The sequence below is a fragment of the Trachypithecus francoisi genome, unplaced genomic scaffold, assembly GCF_009764315.1.
Source record: "Trachypithecus francoisi isolate TF-2019V2 unplaced genomic scaffold, Tfra_2.0 Lachesis_group3, whole genome shotgun sequence".
NCBI lineage: Eukaryota > Metazoa > Chordata > Mammalia > Primates > Cercopithecidae > Trachypithecus > Trachypithecus francoisi.
Window position 1 is genome coordinate 2,686,034 of NW_022681468.1, and position 21,148 is coordinate 2,707,181.

General features: G+C 53.3%; 1 protein-coding gene across 1 annotated transcript; it reads left to right on the forward strand.

Moving 5' to 3' along the window:
• The first annotated feature begins 504 nt into the window (after positions 1-504).
• Positions 505-15,327, forward strand: LOC117069633. Its single transcript, XM_033188012.1, has 3 exons — positions 505-598; positions 11,529-12,328; positions 12,903-15,327. The coding sequence occupies exons 1-3, from the start codon at positions 505-507 to the stop codon at positions 12,921-12,923; spliced, it is 915 nt and encodes a 304-aa protein (XP_033043903.1). The 3' UTR covers positions 12,924-15,327.
• The last annotated feature ends 5,821 nt before the right edge of the window (positions 15,328-21,148 follow it).

The window sequence follows — 21,148 nt, forward strand, 5'->3', positions numbered from 1 at the left end:
GGATAAATAAGAGAAAGATTTAAACTATGAAATCCTTTAGAAATAAGGTAGCATTCAATGACATAGTAGTTGAAATTATAAGCTGTAGGAGAAAATTGAATCAGGAAATAATCACAAGGCAAAGTACATAATAAGCCATTTGAAAAACAAAATAAAGCCAATTGATTCTAGTTAGGCTAGTATCAAACGCATACTGCATAATGTTTATCTCCATCTGAGACAGTTACCAAGATCCCTAAATTGTGTGCTAAAAAGATTCTAAAGCAGCAAGCATGGGGATCAAAGTGAGTCCAGTTTGAAATCTGGCACTCTACAGGTGGGTAGGAGAGGAGAGCAGCTGTGGAATGGAGGTGGTGGCTGCACCCTGGGTGTCCTGTCCTCTTGAGACCATCCTGTTTTTCATGTGTCTCTGGCATTTAGCCTCATTAGCTCTGGCCCATGGTAGATGTCCAACAGACGACTGAGATCTCTCTGAGCTTCAGTTTCTTCTGGTTAAAACCGGTCATGTCTTCCTCCAGCAGCCTCAGGGTTGTTGGGCTGTGTGAGAAGGTTGCAGGAAAGCATTACACAGCATCAGTGGAAGTCTGCGTCAGGTCGTGTGAGATTCAGAGGGTTTGGTTCTGACACAGGAATTGCATTTTTCCTATGAACACATTTTGTTCCCTTCTGCCTTCAGAAGATGAATCTGCTGTGGTACAGAAAGGCCCTACCTTTAAAATTATCCATCTGCCCAGCTGCTCAGGCTTGAGAATGCATTAGAATCACCTGGAAGACCGTAACACAGTGAGCTGGGCCCCAGTGTTTCTGATTGCACTGCTGTAGGAAGGAGCCCAAGGACTTGTATGTCTAACAAGCATCCAGGATGTGCGGATGCCAGGACCCCAGTTGGAAAATTTCTAATGATACAAAGAACACAGGCCTACCCTACCACAGCCTTCACATTCCACTGCATTGACACCAGGCTCCAGCCCTGTGTCACGCATCTTAGTGCATTTAGTCCACCTTAGAACCTAGCGAGGCATCAGTACAGGCCCTGACTGTCAGAACAGGAAACAGGCTGGGAGGCAGTAACACGCTACAGAAGTCACAATTAGCAAGCACTGGGGCTGGGACTTGAACCCCCAGAACCTGAACTCGCATCCAAAGGGAGGTGAGGGCGGGTGGGAGCTGCCCACCCCCACTCCCCTGGAAGCAGAGGTTGGTGTGTCTGACCCAGGAGGGCTTCCCCACAAGGGCTGGGCCATTCCTCTTCTCCCTTTACCACTTAAGGCTTCCTTCAGCAAATTACCAGGGTAGGTTGGGCGCAGTGGCTCACGCCTGCACTTTGGGAGGCTGAGGAGGGCAGATCGCTTGAACCTAGGAGTTTGAGATTAGCCTGGGCAACATAACAAAACCCCATCTCTACAAAAAATACAAAAATTAGCCAGGCGTAGTGGTGTGCACCTATAATCCCAGCTACTGGGGAGGCTGATGCTTGAGGATTGTTTGAACTTAGGAGGTCAAGACTGCAGTGAGCTGAGATCACACCACCACATTCCAGCATGGGCAACAGAGTGAGACCCTGTCTCAAAAAGAAAACAAGAAAGAATTATATTTGCTATCCCAAAACTCACTTACACACTTAATCCCTCAGGGTTTTGGAAACAACCAGGTCTTGTCCCGAAGGCAGCCTGTAGGTGGAGCCAGAGGATGTCACCTGGGCTTCCCCGTGGGCGAGGAGCTCCCGGCCAGGAGGATCTGTTTAAAGGAGCATTTGGAGGGCAGTACCAATGGGTAAGAGGTATGCACAGAGAGCCACGGGAGTGGACAGGGCCAGTTCAGGAAGGAATCCCAGAGGCTTTTTGTCCCAGAGCCTACGCATTCATGCTGCTCTGACTTAATGCAGTGCTTTTCCAAGTGCACTACAGAGTAACCCCAAAAGCTGGGAGGAGAGAGAGTGGCTCCCAGGCAGCTGAAAGTGTCATTTTAAACAATGTGCTCTAAGTTAGCCTCACATGAGCCTCTGGCAGAAGGCACGGTGTTTCTTGTCGATTGTCACTGTATCCCAGGGGTACACGCACCCCAACCACAGGCTTTGGAGGGTGTGCTTCCTGCCACCCTCGAGGGAGCTGTGTCTCTGTAGGGCTAACAGATCCTGAGTTCCAGGGTGCCAGGCCGTAGTCTGCTTCATTTTCATCTGCACGATAATCTGTGAGCCCATACTATCACCCCATTTCACAGCTGAAGAAATGGAGGCCCAGACAGGATAAGTAGTTTGTACTAGAGGGTAACTACCTGGCTAACAAACCAAACTGGTTAACTGGTAGGCCAGGATTCAAAATCTGACCCGCTTCAGAATCGAGACTCGGACTGCAGCACGGCTTCAGAGAGCTCCTTCGCCTGTGCTGGGCGTGCGTTACCACTGGGGATGCAGTGGTGGTTAGTACACATTCCTTTCACTCCTTGAATGCAGAGTCTGGAGAACAGACCTGCAAACACACAGTACCAGTGCTTGGCAGACACAATCCTGGACGTCTGTGCTGTTAGGAACCGTCTGATGGGTGCCAGTATCAGGCCTTGTTTCACATGGGCCTTCAAGCAAGCCCAGCCCCTGCTCAACAGCCAGCTCTGAGCATGGACCCTGCTTCCACCCTTCAGACAAACCAGCCACCATAAGGCATTTCTGGTACCTACAGGGAAATTTGAACATGGACTGGGTGTTAAGTGATGTTGAATTGTTAATCTTATTCGGTGATCATCACAATAGTGGTATTGTAGTTATTAAAGAAAATGTCTTTGGTTTTAGAAATGGAGGTGGAGGCCGGGCGCAGTGGATCTCCTGAGGTCAGGGGTTCAAGACCAGCCTGGCCAACATGGTGAAACCCTGTCTCTACTAAAAATACAAAAACTTGCCAGACGTGGTGGCACACACCTGTAATCCCAGCTACTTGGGAGGCTGAGGCAGGAGAATCGCTTGAACCCAGGAGGTAGAGGTTGCAGTCAGCTGAGATTGTGCTACTGCACTCCCTGGGCGACAGAGTGAGACTCCATCTCAAAAAGAAAAAAGAAATGCAGGCACAAGTATGTAGGTGTGAAGTGATACCTAGGATACTTGAAGATAACACCAGCAAATACTAGCCAGTCAAAACAGATCGGGGGACGGAGTCTCTAGATGGGATGAGATTGGTGATGTGTAGAGGGTGGGGGATGGACGTCTAGAAGTACGTTACAGAATTCGCTCTGCATACATTTTAACTTTTCCCAATAAAAAGTTTTTTAAGATACTTAAGAAAAAAAAAAGCCATGTGATAGAAGCCTTTGTTAGTATTACAATACCTGTTTGAGAAGCTGGCACTGTGCAACCCCGGGAAATGAAGATAACGACTCTGCAAACTTGCAGGCGGTTCTGTCAGACAGTGGCCATCTCATCGCCACTCTTCACAAGAACCGTATGCCCTGATGTCTCTTACTATAAAGAAAGACTCAGCTTTTTCACTTGTTTCCCTCTTTAATATAGGCCAGAGTTAATGAACACCTAAGTCTAGAGGGAAAATGTCAGAAAACCCTCATTTAATTAGGAACAAAAATTTATTTTTTAAACCAGGCACAATGGCTCATGCTTGTAATTCCAGCACTCTGGGAGGCCTAGGCAGGAGGATTGCTTGAGGCCAGGAGTTTGAGACCAGCCTGAGCAACCCTGTCTCTACAAATGAATTATTTTAACATTAGCTGGCCGTGACAGCTCACGCCTGTAATCCAACCTGCTCAGGAGGCTGAGGTGGGAGGATCGCTTGGGCCTGGGTATCCAAGGCTGCAGTGAGAGCTAGGGTTGTGCATTCCAGCCTGGGTGGCAGAGTGAGGCCTTGCCCCAAACAATAAACAAACAAAAAACCTTACTTTTTAAACTAAGTTTACAACTCCGGACTGAACTGTTTACTGTTATAAAAACTTTTTTTTTTTTTTTTTTTGAGACGGAGTCTCCCTCTGTCGCCCAGGCTGGAGTACGGTGGCGTGATCTCAGCTCACTGCAAGCTCCACCTCCTGGGTTCACGCCATTCTCCTGCCTCAGCCTCCCAAGTAGCTGGGACTACAGGCACCTGCCACCACGCCCGGCTAATTTTTTTTGTATTTTTAGTAGAGACGAGGTTTCACCGTGTTAGCCAGGATAGTCTCGATATCCGGACCTCATGATCTGCCCATCTCGGCCTCCCAAAGTACTGGGATTACAGGCATGAGCCACCGCGCCCAGTTCAAGATCCATCTTTATGTTTGAAAAAATATATCCCACTTTACAATAAAAAGGCCAAGTGTTGCAATTTGAAAAACTTCCAATATACAACATCAAATGAATACTGTTTGGCTGAGAAAAATTTGAATTGACATGTCACTTTAAAGACAAAAGTCAGCCGGGTGTGGTGGCTCATGCCTGTAATCCCAGCAGTTTGGGAGACCAAAGTGGGCAGATCACCTGAGGTCAAGAGTTCAAGACCAGCCTGGCCAACATGGTGAAACCCTGTCTCTACTAAAAATACAAAAGTAGCCGCGCATGGTGGCACATGCCTGTAGTCCCTGCTACTCGGGAGGCTGAGGCAGGAGAATTGCTTGAACCTAGGAGGTGGAGGTTGCAGTAAGCTGAGATTGTGCCACTGCACTCCAGCCTGTGCAACAGAGAGAACCCGTCTCAAAAAAAAAAAAAAAAAAAGTCATATAATTAAAAAAACAAATTTGAGCATTTGGTATTTGAGTCTTAGAAGCCATCAAAAGGAGAGCCAAAGGTTTAGGCAGCTCAGAGCTGCAGGGAGCAAACCTCGGCCCTGGCATTATTGTAACCGAGGGACCAGCTCTAGCCAATTAACCAGCGCTTAAGTTACTTAGCTGACGCGGAGCCAGAATTGCCCAGGCATACACATGGGAAACGCTTTAACCTCCTCATCCTTACCGGCAGCTTGGCCAGCCAGCTACGCTGGCGTCACCTGGGACCAGCTAGGAATGCCATAAAAGCTGGACCCACCCCCGCTCAGGGAGGCAGAATTAAGCGCTGCCTCCCATCTCCTTACAGTCCATTCACAATAAAGCTTTTTTCTTCTGTCGAAAGCTGGTGCCATAGTGTTGGCTTCTATGCATGTCAGACACTGGGCCCATTGCTGAGTAACATTATGTCATCCTGAGCTACACTCACTGCACTGGTAGCTCCTTGGGATTCCACGACCTAATTAGAGCAGGCAGCAGGCAGAGTTTGATGTGGCCTCCTTGCTCCAGCATCCAGAGGAGGTGGGTTTCACAAAGTGGGAAAAAGTGTATTTCAGAGAGGAAGTTATTCACTACTAGCCATTTCTATAACCCCAAGCAGTTCGTGCAACCAAGACAGTTCACCAAACCCCACCAACACCAGCCTAACAACTGCACTCTGGGGACATCTCTGTGAGGAGGCTGCAGGCTCCCACAGAGCTCGCCCTCCCTCCCCAGGAGAAAGCAGCAGCTGGCGGCCGGGTGCGGTGGCTCAAGCCTGTAATCCCAGCACTTTGGGAGGCCCAGACGGGCGGATCACGAGGTCAGGAGATCGAGACCATCCTGGCGAACATGGTGAAACCCCGTCTCTACTAAAAATACAAAAAACTAGCTGGGCGAGGTAGTGGGCGCCTGTAGTCCCAGCTACTCGGGAGGCTGAGGCAGGAGAATGGTGTGAACCCGGGAGGCGGAGCTTGCAGTGAGCTGAGATCCGGCCACTGCACTTCAGCCTGGGCGACAGAGCAAGACTCCGTCTCAAAAAAAAGAAAGAAAGCAGCAGCTGGCGCTGGCCTCCCTAGCCCTGCTTCTACCACTGCCACTGGCACCAAATGCATGGCGTGGGGAAGAGGGTCGGGGTCTCAGAGGTTAGCCACGCTTCCTGAACTTTGTGGAGTGCATGCCGCGACTCGGGACAGTGGTCATGGAGAGGAAGTAAATGATGCTGCTCCCACCTCAGTAAAAACTGTAAATCAGGCCATGATGTTGGAGTTGGAATATTACAAGTGTTTGTAGAACTGATGAAAATTAGGACTGGTCAAAGAAGAATACTAACATTTTAAAAATCATAGTAAGCCTCAAGTAAAAAGCACACAGAGTATCGTTCTGGTTTTATTATGCCATGTAAAAAGTGTTGCTAGGCCGGGCGCGGTGGCTCACGCCTGTAATCCCAGCACTTTGGGAGGCCGAGGCGGGCGGATCATGAGGTCAGGAGATTGAGACCATCCTGGCTAACACAGTGAAACCCCGTCTCTACTAAAAAATACAAAAAAATTAGCCAGGCGTGGTGGCAGATGCCTGAAGTCCCAGCTACTCGGGAGGCTGAGGCAGGAGAATGGCGTGAACCCAGGAGGCAGAGCTTGCAGTGAGCTGAGATCCGGCCACTGCACTCCAGCCTGGGTGACAGCAAGACTCCGTCTCAAAAAAAAAAAAAAAAAGTGTTTCCAGTAGTCGCAGTCTTTGGGGACAGTTTCACTAAGTGTTTGATATATTGTGGCCAATTTTTTAAAACTGTATGAAGAAAATGAGTCTAAGTTACAGACTTTTTATTTATTTATTTATTTTGAGATGGAGTCTTGCTCTGTTGCCCAGGCTGGAGTGCAGTGGTGCCATCTCTGCTCACTGCAACCTCTGCCTCCCAGGTTCAAGTGATTCTCCTGCCTCAGCCTCCCGAGTAGTTGGGATTACCGGCATGAGCCACCACACCCGGCTAATTTTGTATTTTTAGTAGAGACGAGATTTCGTCATGTTGGTCAGGCTGGTCTCGAATTTCTGACCTCAAGTGATCCGCCTGCCTCGGCTTCCCAAAGTACTAGGATTACAGGCATGAGCCACAGCACTCCACCAATTTTTTTTTTCTTTAGAGACAGAGTCTCCCTAGCGTTGCCCAGGCTGGAGTGCAGTGACGCGATCAGGGCTCACTGTAGCCGTCTTGCTCTCCCAAAGTGCTGGAAATATAGGTATGAGCCAGTACACTCCTCCTTCCACACACATTTCATGAGCTCTTTGTTTCACCATACATCTGCCAGGCTTCACGTCAGGAATTCTGCCACATTAAATAGCATGTATCTCTAGTAGTTTATATTAAAAGGAGACTTCTAGGTGGGTGTGGTAGCTCACATCTGTAATCTCAGCATTTTGGGAGGCAAAGGTGGGCACATTACTTGAGCCCCGGAGTTAAAGACCAGCCTGGGCAACATAATGAAACTGTCTCTACAAAACATACTAAAATCAGCCAGGCATAGTGGTGCGTTCTGTAGTCCTAGCTACTCAGGAGACTGAGACAGGAGGATTACCTGATCCCAGGAGGTCGAGGCTGCAGTGTGCCGTGATCACGCCACTGCACTCCAGCCTGGATGACAGAGTGAGACTGTCTCAAGAAAAAAAAAAAATATATATATATATATGTATATATTTCTGCAAATGCCTTATTTGTGCACAGCCTGTGCCCTGTATTTGTGCCCCTGTACTTGAGATCATTCAGACAGGTTGGATTCAGGTTCCGACTAGAGCTACTGCTCATTGCCTGTGTGGCTTCAGGCAAACTCTGTAACTTCTCTGGACCTCGGCTTTCTCATCTCTAAATTAAGACCTCCAGACTCTCTCTCAGCTCTGTAATTCTATAGCTAATGGATTTGTAATGAACCTAAATTGCATCATCCAAAAATAAACTATGAAGCAATTGTAGGATGATAGATGATAAATTGCAGATGTATGTAAAGGACATGAATTCATCTCTTGTAAGCCTGATATCTAACAAAGGACTGGGCATTTATGGTAGGTACTCATATCTTTTAATGAATTTAATTAAATAAGGATGCCAATTAAAAAATAATTTCTTAGCTCTTGGTAAAATAGAGTAAGGGATATCTTTAGTGACTATATTACCAATTACTCTATTACTAATGACAAGGAAATGAGAGAATGGTTTCTGACTTCCTGGCCAGGCCAGATGGAAGGACCATGCTCAGTGCAGCTATTGTGGTCCAAGAACCTGGTAGCTCTTTCTATTGCCAGAGCAGAAATTGGATTTAGCCTGTCCTCCAGAGCTAATCAGTCTGGAAGCAGTGAGTCTCCCATAACTGAACTCCAAGATACTGATGCTCAACATAGACTCCACTGGGTTAATTAACAGAAATAAGCCTGTTAGGTGGACCAGATATGAGACATAAGAAACCACAAAGAAAAGAGCAAATTTTTCCCAAGCCAAGGATGGGAAAGTTAAGAAATTAGGTATTTCAGTGGAATAGAAAACAGAGAGCTGGGCACACTGGCATGTGCCTTAAATCCCAGACTCATGAGGCTGAGATAGAAAGACTGCTTGAGCAGCAGTTCAAGACCACCCTCAGTAACATAGCAAGACTCCATCTTTTGTGTGTGTGTGTGTGTGTGTTGAGATGGAGTCTTGCTCTGTCACCCAGGCTGGAGTGCAGTGGTGCAATCTTGGCTCACTGCAACCTCCACCTCCCAGGTTCAAGCGATTCTTCTGCCTCAGCCTCCTGAGTAGCTGGGATTACAGGCATATGCCACCATGCCCGGCTGATTTTTTGTATTTTTAGTAGAGACAGGGTTTCACCACGTTGGCCAGGATGGTCTCAATCTCCTGACCTCGTGATCCTCCAACCTTGGCCTTTTAAAGTGCTGGGATTACAAGTGTGAGCCACGGCATCCGGCCGCAGTACCCCACCTTAAAAAAAAAATGAAATGAAATGAAAAAGAGAAAAACAATGGAGAAGGATTAATGAAACCAAAAGCTGGTTCTTTGAGAACGTCAATAAAATGGATAAACCACTAGTCAGACTGATCAAGAAAAAAATAAAGGAAGAAGATACAATCAATATCAGGAATGAGAGAGATGCTATCTGGTCTTGAACTCCTGGGCTCATCTAAGGGAAACGCAGCAGAGATGGAGGAGGAGGGATTGATTACAAAAAGTCAGGAAGAGACTTTGAGGGGTGATGGATCTGTTCATTTTCTTGATTGTGGTGATGGTTTGACTGTGTATATATATGTTAAAACTCATCGGCCAGGCTCAGTGGCTCACGCCTGTAATCCCAACACTTGGGGAGGCCGAGGTGGGCAGATCGTGAGGTCAAGAGATCGAGACCATCCTGGCCAACATGGTGAAACCCTGTCTCTACTAAAAATACAAAAATTAGCTGGGTGTGGTGGCATGTGCCTGCAGTCCCAGCTACTCAGGAGGCCGAGGCAGGAGAATCACTTGAACCCAGGAGGTGGAGGTTTCAGTGAGCCAAGATCATGTCACTGCACTCCAGCCTGGTGACAGGGTGAGACTCCATCTCAAAAAAAAAAAAAAAAAATCAAATTGTGCAATTAATGTGAAACTTACCAGTAACCTCCATATTATGTAGACATAATATTATGTGGAGACTTTATACTTCAATAAAGCTATAATAAAAGTTTGTGGCTAGGCGTGGTGGCTGATACCTGTAATCCCAGCACTTTCGGAGGCCGAGGCAGGCGGATCACAATGTCAGGAGATCGAGACCATCCTGTCTAACATGGAGAAACCCCATCTCCACTAAAAAAATATAAAAAATGAGCCAGGCGTGGTTGCAGGCGCCTGTAGTCCCAGCTACTCAGGAGGCTGAGGCAGGAGAATGGCATGAACCGGAGAGGCGGAACTTGCAGTGAGCTGAGATCGAGCCACTGCACTCCAGCCTGGGTGACAGAGCGAGACTCCATCTAAAAAAAAAAAAGTTTTGGCCGGGCGCGGTGGCTCAAGCCTGTAATCCCAGCACTTTGGGAGGCCGAGACGGGCGGATCACAAGGTCAGGAGATCGAGACCATCCTGGCTAACATGGTGAAACCCCGTCTCTACTAAAAAAATACAAAAAACTAGCCGGGCGAGGTCGTGGACGCCTGTAGTCCCAGCTACTCGGGAGGCTGAGGCAGAAGAATGGCGTAAACCCGGGAGGCGGAGCTTGCAGTGAGCTGAGATCCGGCCACTGCACTCCAGCCCGGGCGACAGAGCAAGACTCCGTCTCAAAAAAAAAGAAGAAAAAAAAAAGTTTCTAAAAATTCTATGCTGGCCAAGCATGGTGGCTCATGCCTATAATCCCAGCACTTCGGGAGGCTGAGGCAGGGGGATTTCTTGAGCCCAGAAGGTTGAGGCTGCAGTGAGCTGTGATTGAACCACTGCACTCCAGTCTGGGAGACAAAGTGAGACCCTGTCTCAAAAAACTGTGGCACCCACACCTGCCACTCTCAGCCACACTCTGCACATGCCTTTCTGGGGTCACAAAGCTCATTACGCATCTTCCTTGGCTGAAAGAAGAGTTTCTTTGAGACTCTATCTCAAAAAAAAAAGAACAAAGAAAAAAAGAATTTCAGCCAGGAATGATGGCTCATGCCTGTAATCCCAACACTTTGGGAGCTCGAGGTGGGAGGATCGCCCAAGTCCAGGAGTTCGAGACCAGCCTGGGCAACAAAGTGAGACCCTATCTCTTAAAAAAAAAAAAATGGTTTGTTTTGTTTTGTTTTTGAGACGAAGTCCTGCTCTGTTGCCCAGTCTGGAGTGCAATGGTGATCTCGGCTCACTGCAACTTCCCCCTCCTGAGTTGAAGCAATTCTCCCACCTCAGCCTCCCGAGTAGCTGGGACTACATGCGTGCGCCACCACGCCCAGCTAATTTTTGTATTTTTAGTAGAGCCTGGGTTTCACCGCGTTGGCCAGACTGCTCTCAAACTCCTGACCTCAAGTGATCGGCCAGTCTCGGCCCCCCAAAGTGCTGGGATTACAGGCGTGAGACACTGTGCCCGGCCAAAAAAGAATTCTTTTAATGGCACAGTGGCACATGCCTGTAGTTCCAGTTACTCAGGAAGCTGAGGCGGGAGGATTGCTTGAGCCCAACCAAGAGCTAGAGGCTGCAGTGAGCTATGATGGCACCGTGAACTCCACCCTGGGCATCAGAGTGAGACCCTGTCTCAAAAAAAGTGCTGGAGGCTCATGTTTCCCCATTGCAGCGTGTGACCACTGACTGCGAGGCACGCTCTAGGATCAAGCTGCTGCAAGCCTCAACAGGACCTGGGCTCCTGAAACCCACCTCCTGCTTGTCTTCTCCTGTTTCCATAAGCATTGAGAAGCTTGCTCTCCTCCACACCCCCCAGTAAGCCACCTGAGCACGAATCCCCACCTCAGCGGATGTGGGCAGCACGCAGGTATCCCAGGGTAGCCACCCTGCCCACACCACCCACTGTGCTGTTCACATCACCTGCCTTCAGGTGACTTGATATCTCAAAACTGTGGGAACACCACAGTGGCCCTACCCGTGTCCTGAAGTATCCAGGAGACTGGCAGGACACCCGTCGCCTCCCCTTGCCCCACAAAGGGACTACTGTGGGGACCACAAGGAGCCACACAGAGGAGCTGCCCGTCCTGGCCAGCTCGGGCTCTCCCCAGGCTGAGGACAACCGTGGGACTGACGGAGACACTCTGCTGTTGAGATTCGGGCTTTCTCTCTTTCGAAAAGGAGTGAAGACAAAGGCTTGTGTTTGCATCTCCTCTGTGGTCTCAAAGCTGAGTGGCTTTTCCAGGGAGGCCAGCACCCGCGCCCTCCCATGCCAGCCCAGGCGGTTCTGAAGTTCACCCCTGTGACGAGGCGCTGCCGGCCGCAGAGCCTGTGCCAGCACGTCTCACCACCCAGGCAGGCTCCCCAGCCCACAGGATAGCTCTGCCCCCAGCCACGGGTACTGCCAGGCCATCTCCCCTCCCCACCCCACCCAGAGGAATTGAGGGGCTCTGCCTCACACACAGATCCTTCCGCGCAGCCCAAGCCCCAGAACACCAGCAAGTGGAGAGTGTTGTTTCACTTGTGCTTGAGAAGGCGCCTTCCCGTCTAAGAGGAACTGCAGATGTGAAAGTTTACAAATCAAATTCTAACCGAGATGGCCTGCAGTGGCGATTCTCAAAGGGTTTCCTGGGGCCGCCACAGCAGCATCTGGGAACCTGTCATAAATGCAGGTTCTTGGGCCCCACCCAAGACCTGCTTTGGGTCCTCCGTGATAGGGTCCAGGGCTGTGTTTTAGGAGCCGTCCAGGAGACTCTGACGCATGCTCAAGTGCAGCCCGCGGACCTAAAAGAGCCTGCCTTTGAAGGAAGCCTGGAGCACGGCCTTCTGCAAAGACTTGAACCACCTGCAGTTCTGCCCAGTCAGCACAGCAGTTTTCCTCCAAGTACAGCACAGGGTGCACCCGCCTTCGGAAGAAAAGCCCCCAGCCCAGCTTCCAGGTGTCATGAGGAGAGCGGCCACAGAGCGAGGCTGCATACCTGGGGCTGGGCTCCCATCCCCTCCGCTGCCGCCCTGCCTGCCCTGCTGCAGGAGGTGAGGCCCGGCTGTGTGCTCACTGCACCAGGCCTGATGATGGCTGGGAGCATTCAAGGAGCCACCCCTGCCTGTGCCTGGGGCGCAGTTGGTCTTGTCCTAAACTCAATTTCTAGTAGACCTGGAGACGGCTCAACCTCAGTCTCCCTCCACCTCTCCACCATGTGTGTCAGCAAAGAGACTGGGCTTCCCCACTATTTTCCCGCCCTGAGCTGAGCATCAAGCTGGGCCCCAGAGATCCTGCCTTTCTCTCCATGCTCCCCTCTCTCCAGGAGGGGAGGGACTGTCCTCCAATCCCCAATATGGTACATATACATACATATATACCAAAACTAAGACGTAGCTACTGTCGCTGCTGACCAGAATACCCTTCCGGTGACCCTTCCCACCCGAGCTGCATACACTCACCAGCTCCCTTGGGCAGACTGCACTGTCTTTAGGAGCCAGGCTTATACCCACCTCTCCCCACCTGCCCACCCAGCTCTCAGGTCCCAGCATGCCCAGCAGTTGAGCCAACACAAGTTGATGTAAGTTCATCAGAAGGTGAGTGTCTGATTCTATGCTCGCCACACAGGCCCACCCTCATCTCATGTAAGTGACAGCCCCAACTCCACTCCTCATCTCCCAGCCCGTGAACTGAGGCAGCCATGGAGCCTCGAAGGAGAACAGACTCCAGTATCCAGACGCCCATTCTAAGTTGTTCTCATGGGGGGTCAAAAGAAGCTGAGATCTACCCATGTTGGCCCTGTCAGGACACAGTATCTTGGGAGAACCCAAGAAGACACTGTGGGCCCCAGGCCTCCTGGATCCCAGAACCGTGGCTGGCCCTGGACACAGAGTGGCCTAGGAGATCCTGGCTCTGCGTCCCACTGGGGCCTCCTGGACTCACTTCCCAGCCATCGTCTCTCCTCCCTGCGCCTGCTCCCTGCTGCACTGCTCTGCTCCTCTCCTCCTGAGGAGGGTCACGATGCTGTGTGGGGCCCCATGATACCCACACGAACTTTTGGCCTATTTCCCTTCTCCAAGGAGCCTCCCTCCTCTGTTTATGGTCCAAACCTGAATGGGACATCCGACTAGCCTGGCTCATCTTCAGCACAGGCCTATAGGTCTCCCACCAGCCTGTGCGCGAGCCGTCCTCGGGCCTGGCGTCCACCCGTGATCCACGCCGCGTGACGGGCCAGGGGATTTCCTTCCCCACAGCTCTGCTCATCATCTCTCTCCACCATTGAGACACCCATCTGGGTCCCTTATATTTTGGTTTTTAAACCTCCCGATTTCGTGCAGTTTTATTTCATCTTTAAAGGTTGACACATGGTTGTCAGCCCAGCGGCCCTGGTCTGGAAGTCCAGCTGTGGGTGGCAATGGCGGTGGGGGTGCGTTGGTCCTCGGTGCCAGGGGCCATCCTGGCGATGTAGACACCTCCTCCCTGCCAGGAGCCCATGTTCACTCCAGTTCTTTCAGAGTGGCTGCAGGGGAGGTGGGGATTAGATAGACAGGTTTCTCACTGCAGCAGAGGAAAGCAACCCTCGCTACGCCCCTGGTTTTGCTGCCAACTCCCTGCTGGTTTGGGGAAAGCTGAGGAGGGTGGCCCGCCATGCTCTGGTTCTCAGGGCAAAGTTCAGAAGGTAAGCCCAGCGTCCTGGCAGCAACCACTCCTGGCTGCTGCATTACCACCGTGGGAGTGGTTAATAAACACCCAAGCTGGCGATGGTAATACCTTTCTTCCAGGAAATTAGTTCAGAAGAGCTTTATGACCTGGATGGAGTCAGTCACCTGTTAAAGAGTAACATACACCCCATTTTACACTTGGGCCCCAGGAGTATCCAGGGGAAGTGTTTATTTCCATGGATGAACAAAGCATCCTTTGTGGGAGACCCTGCCAGCACCAGGCTCTCCTTTGATGGGAACTGTCTGGCCCAGGCCCAGGGAATATGAAGCCTTGCAGCTACCAGTTAGCCATTCTGGGGGTGACTTTATCCTACACAGTTTATCCTTGCTCTCCCCAGAGTGAGGGATTGAGTGGGCTGGCAGGAGACCGGAAAGAATCTACCTGTCCCTCCCAGTCCCCTGACAGGCCCACATGACGGGGAAGGAAGGCGGGATCCGTCCCCACGCGACGGGGAAGGAAGGCGGGATCCGTCCCCACGCGACGGGGAAGGAAGGCGGGATCCGTCCCCACGCGACGGGGAAGGAAGGCGGGATCCGTCCCCACGCGACGGGGAAGGAAGGCGGGATCCGTCCCCACGCGACGGGGAAGGAAGGCGGGATCCGTCCCCACGCGACGGGGAAGGAAGGCGGGATCCGTCCCCACGCGACGGGGAAGGAAGGCGGGATCCGTCTCCACGCGACAGAGAAGGAAGGTGGGATCTATTTCCACATGGTGGGAAGGAAGGAGAGATCTGTCTCCACATGACGGGAAGGAAGGAGAGATCCATCTCTACACTGCGGGGAAGGAAGGCGGGATCTATTTCTGCATGGCAGGAACAAAAGGCAGGATCTGTCTTCACATGGCGGGAAGGAAGGCAGGATCCGTCTCCATGTGGCCAGAAGGAAGGCGGGATCCGTCTCCACATTGCACAGCTCCACTTTGTCGTTTCTCTCCTCGTCTGGCATGAAGGCAATACTCATCCCTCAGTGTGGGGCCATGGCAGTACAGGTACCCCCATCTCCTCTGGGGTCTCACCACGCCTCACAGATCCTCCTGCAAGGGGTGCTACAGCTCTCCAAGCGCTTACCCTGGCCTGCACCTTCAAGTCTGGCAGAGAACTCTGCTAAAATACAACCTTCTGGGTCTAGCCCTGCAAACCCACCCAGCCCAGACCAGCCAAGGAGATGGGGAGCCAAGTGCCTGGAGGAGGGAGCCTGGGGCTGGCCAGTGCTGAATGATTAAATTAAATTCCTAGGGTGGTGCATGCCAGTAATCCCAGGTAGTCAGGAGACTGAGGTGGGAGGAGCACTTGAGCCCAAGGAGTCAAGCCTGCAGTGAGCCATGACTGCACAACTGCACTCCAGCCTGGGTGACAGAATGAGACCACGTCACTTAAAAATAAAATGCTCCGGCCGGGTGCGGTGGCTCAAGCCTGTAATCCCAGCACTTTGGGAGGCCCAGACGGGCGGATCACGAGGTCAGGAGATCGAGACCATCCTGGCTAACATGGTGAAACCCCGTCTCTACTAAAAATACAAAAAACGGCCGGGCGCGGTGGCTCAAGCCTGTAATCCCAGCACTTTGGGAGGCCGAGACGGGCGGATCACGAGGTCAGGAGATCGAGACCATCCTGGCGAACACTGTGAAACCCCGTCTCTATTAAAAAATACAAAAAACTAGCCGGGCGAGGTGGCGGGCGTCTGTAGTCCCAGCTACTCGGGAGGCTGAGGCAGGAGAATGGCGTAAACCCGGGAGGCGGAGCTTGCAGTGAGCTGAGATCCGGCCACTGCACTCCAGCCCCGGCGACAGAGCAAGACTCCGTCTCAAAAAAAAAAAAACTAGCCGGGCGAGGTGGCGGGTGCCTGTAGTCCCAGCTACTCCAGAGGCTGAGGCAGGAGAATGGCGTGAACCCGGGAGGCGGAGCTTGCAGTGAGCTGAGATCCGGCCACTGCACTCCAGCCCGGGCGACAGAGCAAGACTCCGTCTCAAAAATAAATAAATAAATAAATAAATAAATAAATAAATAAAATAAAATGCTCCCCAGGCCAGGTGCAGTGACTCACTCACGCCTGTAATCCCAACACTTTGGGAGGCCAAGGTGGGCAGATCACAAGGTCAGGAGTTCGAGACCAGCCTGGCCAACATGATGACACCCCATCTCTACTAAAGATGCAAGAAATTACCTGGGCGTGGTGGCTGGCGCCTGTAATCCCAGCTACTCCAGAGGCTGAGGCAGGAGAATCGCTGAACCCGGGAGGCAGAGGTGGTAGTGAGCTGAGATCGTGCCATTGCACTCCAGCCTGGGCCACAGGGCAAGACTCTGTCTCAAAAAAACAAGAGGAGAGGGGAGGGGAGGGGAAGGAAGAGGAGAAGAAGAATCCAGCTATATAGCCAGGCTGGGAAGGCCAGGAATGAACCCCACAGGATATGATGGGGCTGGGGCCGTGTGGGAGGCAATGCTGGCTCAGACAGAAGACGGCGCCACAGCACCCCAGTGCAGGAGCCTGCAGTGGACCTCGTTCCCTGTGATCACAGGGTTCTGCCTGGTCCAGGTAACAGCCGCGTCAGGCTGGTCTTACACTGTCCATTTTGTCGCTTAAGGAACCCACAGGACAGCTGGGTGCAGTGGCTCATGCCTGTAATCCCAGCACTTTGGGAGGCTGAGGCGGGCTGATCACCTGAGGTCAGGAATTCGAGACCAGCCTTGCCAATGTGGTGAAACCCTGTCTCTACTAAAAATACAAAAATTAGTCAGGTGTGGTGGTGCACGCCTATAATCCCAGCTATTCAGGAGGCCGGGGCAAGAGAATCGCTTGAACCCAAGAGGCGGAAGTTGCAGTGAGCCGATATCGCACCACTGCACTCCAGCAACGGCAACAGAGCCAGACTCTGTCTCAAAAAAAAAAGAAAGAAACCCACAGGATCACAGGTAGCCTGTCCAAGTCACATGGCCAGAGCAGGGGGCATGGGGTGTGCCAGCCTTTCAATCATGACCACAGCTCTGTGGAGTGGGACCCCTCTTCCCTGGTACAGACCCTTTTTGCAGGCATCCCGAGTAATACAGAGGCAGAGCCTGTCTGCCGCAGTGTCACTGAACCACCGAGCACTGGTGGCCTCCTAGTGGGACGGGAATAAGGTGGCCAGGTGGAGCCCAGCCCTGGGGAAACCAGGCCAAGGACGCTGTGCCAGGCTTGGCACCAGGGACACACCCTCAGCTCACCCTGAGTGCCTCTCCGCCCCCACCCTGAGGGCGCCCTGGCATCTGTGAGACGCATGTCTCAGACTGGAGGTGGGTCAGCTGAGGCAGGCGCATTTAGGGAGAACGGGACAAGGCCCACGACCTGGCAGGTGCCCTCCGTGTGGGGCCCTTGGGTGGTTTCTGGCCGACAGGCAGGCCAGCACTGAGTCAGAGGGAAACTGCGCTTGGGGAGGCTAGAGGCCACTTCTGGGTGCTCTTCCCTCTCCTCAGGAAGCTGCCCTAATTAGCACCTTGGCCAGAGGGCCTTCGTGGGAAGCATGGCAGCTTGCATCCTCGGCCCGCCCAGTGACCTGGCCTTCCCCGCGTGTGCCTGGTCCTGACCTAAGTCTTAGAGGGTGGACACCAAGCCTCACACTGGTGTGGCAGTGAGGACTCATGATCTCCCATGGGAGATGTGGGGAGCGGGGCCTGGCCCCACCCCTGGGTCCACTGGGCATGAAGGGGCCTCCCTGTCCTCGAGAGCAGGGCTAGCCTGGTCACCTCCAGCCCTGCACACCTACCCAGCCTTGGCCGGCCAAGGAGGTGGGGAGCCAGGTGCCTGGAGGAGGGAGCGTGGGGCTGGCCAGTGCCTGGGTGATTACTCTGAGTCCCTGGAGCACTCAGTGTCACACCTGAACTGCAGCCAGAATCCACAGGCTTCCCAAAGGCCGTGATACCCCCACCCCCTCCACACGGACCGTGGCTTTTGCCCCCGGGCCTGCCACACCTTGCCTCATGCCCCAAACTGGCTCATCATGCCTGCCCCCTCAGCCCTCCCAGACCCTGGCCCTCACCGTGGGTGGCAACCTTTGACAAGTCACGCAACTTCTGGGACTCGACTTCCTCATCCACAAAACGGGCTCGTTCCTGTGGTGGACATCCACTGTGATCTGGGGTCCCTCTGCAGCTATCACGGGTCATAAAGTAGATCTCTACATACTGACACAGCAAAGCAAGGGCTCCAGGAGCCAGTCCCAAACTCTCTGGTGTCCCTAAGCCAGCCAAGTGTGCACAATCACCCATCCCCGTGGGCACCTTCAGCAAACGCTCCCAGAAGCCCCTGCTCTGGGCCTGGCCCTAGGGTGCAGCCTCCAGCCACAGGCACAGTTCCCAGCTCTGGTCACCTTGGCCAGAGGATCCCCCCAAGGCCTGGGAGGAACGTAGGTGTGTGTCAGGCCCGGTGGAATGCAGTCTCCAGGAGGGCACCAGGAAAAACAAGTTCCAGGGCAACCTCCCAGGAGGCCTCACCTGCCACCAGGGTCTGCGGGCTCCGGAGCACCCGGGAAGAATTGCTGTCTGCAGACAGCAGCGCCTGGTGCACAGGGTCAGGGCCTGGAGAGCAGAGCTGTGGCAGGAGCTGAGGCTGGGGAGGGCGTGGAGCCCGGTTAGAGGGCAGAGGAGGAGGCTGCCTGCGCAGGCCAGAATGACACCAGCAATGGGCAGGGGAAGCCTAGGACCAGAGACGCCCTTGGCAGATGGGAGGGAACCAGTGCCCAGGCCAGAGCCTGAGGCTGGGAAATAGGTCCTGGCTGAGGCCTGGCCGTGAAAAGCAAGTGTAGAGGCCAGAGTCACAGGACCCCGACATTCACGGGCTCAGCCTACCTGCCAGACACTGGAGAACACTGGACACTGGGCACTTGAGGCTCCCCGGATGCACCCGTGGGAAGGCAGGGCTTGCAGGCAGCCTCAGTGGGTGTGGGAACCAGAGGGCAAGAAAGGCAGGAGCCCCCAGTGCCACATAGGGTGGTGTTGCTGCGTGCCAGGTTCTGTGCTGAGCTCCAAGCAGGCCAGGGAGTAGCCTTTCTCAGGACCCTGGCCAGGAAGCATGGCCTCTGGGAGCCAGGCTGGGTGGGCCTTGCCCCAAGGTGGACACTGCTAACCCTACTCCACCTGCCCCAGGATCACGGCCAGCATTCACAGACCAGCACACTCAGCTCAGTTAATCTCACAGCAGCTTGGGAGGTAGACAAGGTCATCCTCCCCACTTTCCAGGATGAGGAAATGAGGCTCCGAGAGGGGAAGTGACCTAGCCACGGGCGCACAGCTAGCATTCAGCAGAGCCCGCATTCAGACCCGCAGACCATCTGAAGCCAGAGTCCCAGCTCCTTGCACCCCACTGTGCCACCCATCCCAAAGCAGTGTGAGAACAGGAGCCCCTGCCCAGGGTCGGGCTGCAGACCCTCCGCACCTCCCACTTCCCACTTCCCAGCTGCTGACACTTTGTTGCCTAGACCTGTTGCCCATGTGGCAGTACAGATGGGCTGTCTGGCATCACACGACACCAGGTTCAAGTCAGATTCAGCCACTTAACAATGTGAATGTGTGACTGAGTCAGCGAACTTCATCTCCACCCCAAGCTTCAGTTTCCTCATCTGTCAAATGGGGTTGTAATGTCCACATCAGCAGGCCATGGTGAGACTGCCTGAGAATGAACTGAGGTGACCATGCTCCTCTGGATACTACAATTTGAGATGGTGGAGTGTGTGTTGAGGGGAGGGGGTCAGCCCTAAAATCAGGGCCAGGAAAACAGTCACAGCGCAGCCACTCTGCAGGCCTCCTGCCTCAGCTCTGGGCTCCCCAGAGGAGCCTTGTGCCCAGCCCACCCGGAATGGGCTTTCCCATGAGGGAGAGGGGCCCTGTGTCCCAGTGGCCTCCTCGATCGCTGGGGAGGCTCCAGGCTGTCAGAGCAGCTCTGGGGTCCCGCCTCCAACCCCATCCCCAGACCCACAGCAGGAGATGGCTGAAGAAACAAGGCTGGCCTGGGGTGGGGCCTGGCTGCCCCACCCAGTTGTCTAGAAAGTACCCGAATTTTTGGTCAGCTTTAGGTCGGAAGGGACTGGGGCTCACTGAGTCTCTGCCAATGGCCTTGCCAGCGCTGTGTCTGAGGGACACTGACTAAATCCTTTTTGCTGTCACTGCTGCTGATGCTGATAAATTGCAACTGGGCAAGTCACCGCCCCATCCACCAACTGGAGCAAATACCACCACCCACGCGGTGCTTAAGTGAACATGTACCGCCTTGGTAATCAGAAAATAACAACAGGACGCTTTACAAACAATAATGTAATAGCCCCCGTCCAGCTGGGGCGGGCAGATGATAAGATCGTGCTGCGGGCGGGGCTTGGGGAACTCCCGGTGAGATCAGTGCCTCCGCGTCCAGGCCCGACCACCCCGACCACAGGCACTGGCGTTCCACCCACGGCCGAGCCTCGAACCCTGAGGAAGTCCACGCATTCCTCGGCTTCCACTGCAGTGCCCCGCCCCGCCCTGCCCAGCCCAGGGGCTGTACGGGCCCCCATTCTTCCCATCTCAGCCCTTTGTCCCAGGTCCCCCGCTGAGGCTGTGTGGCGGCTCCCTCCGCCAGGAAGGAAAAAGAGACCCTGCTTCCACCCTGCCCTTGGTATCCAGGCAGCGTGAGTGGATCGGGTTCTCGGGCAGCACCCCCAGTGAGTCACATGCATGATCCCTCAGTCCCAAACCAACATGTGCACTGGCGGCCTATTTCCCCCGTGTATACAGGAGCTTGCAGAGCTGGGCACTGGGCGAGGTGAGTCATGTTCTCCTGGGGCAGAACACTGAGGGCCACCGCCTCTAAGGGCCCACCAGCCCTCTGCAAGGCTGCCGCCCGGCCTACCACAGTGCCATCTGGGGAGCTGGCTAGCTGCACCTTGCACCCTCGTCCCAGCTATGGGAGCTTGGACCCTCTAAGGGGCTTTCCCGAGAGCCTTAGAGGCCACAGCCATTTGCATTGTATGAGGATTTCGGTTTTAAAAAAAAAGAAGGCCAGGCGCAGTGACTCACGCCTGTAATCCCAGCACTTTGGGAGGCCGAGGCAGGCGGAGAATGTCGTCAGGAGATCAAGACCATCCTGGCTAATACGGTGAAACCCCGTCTCTACTGAAAATACAAGTAATTAGCTGGGCGAGGTGGCGGG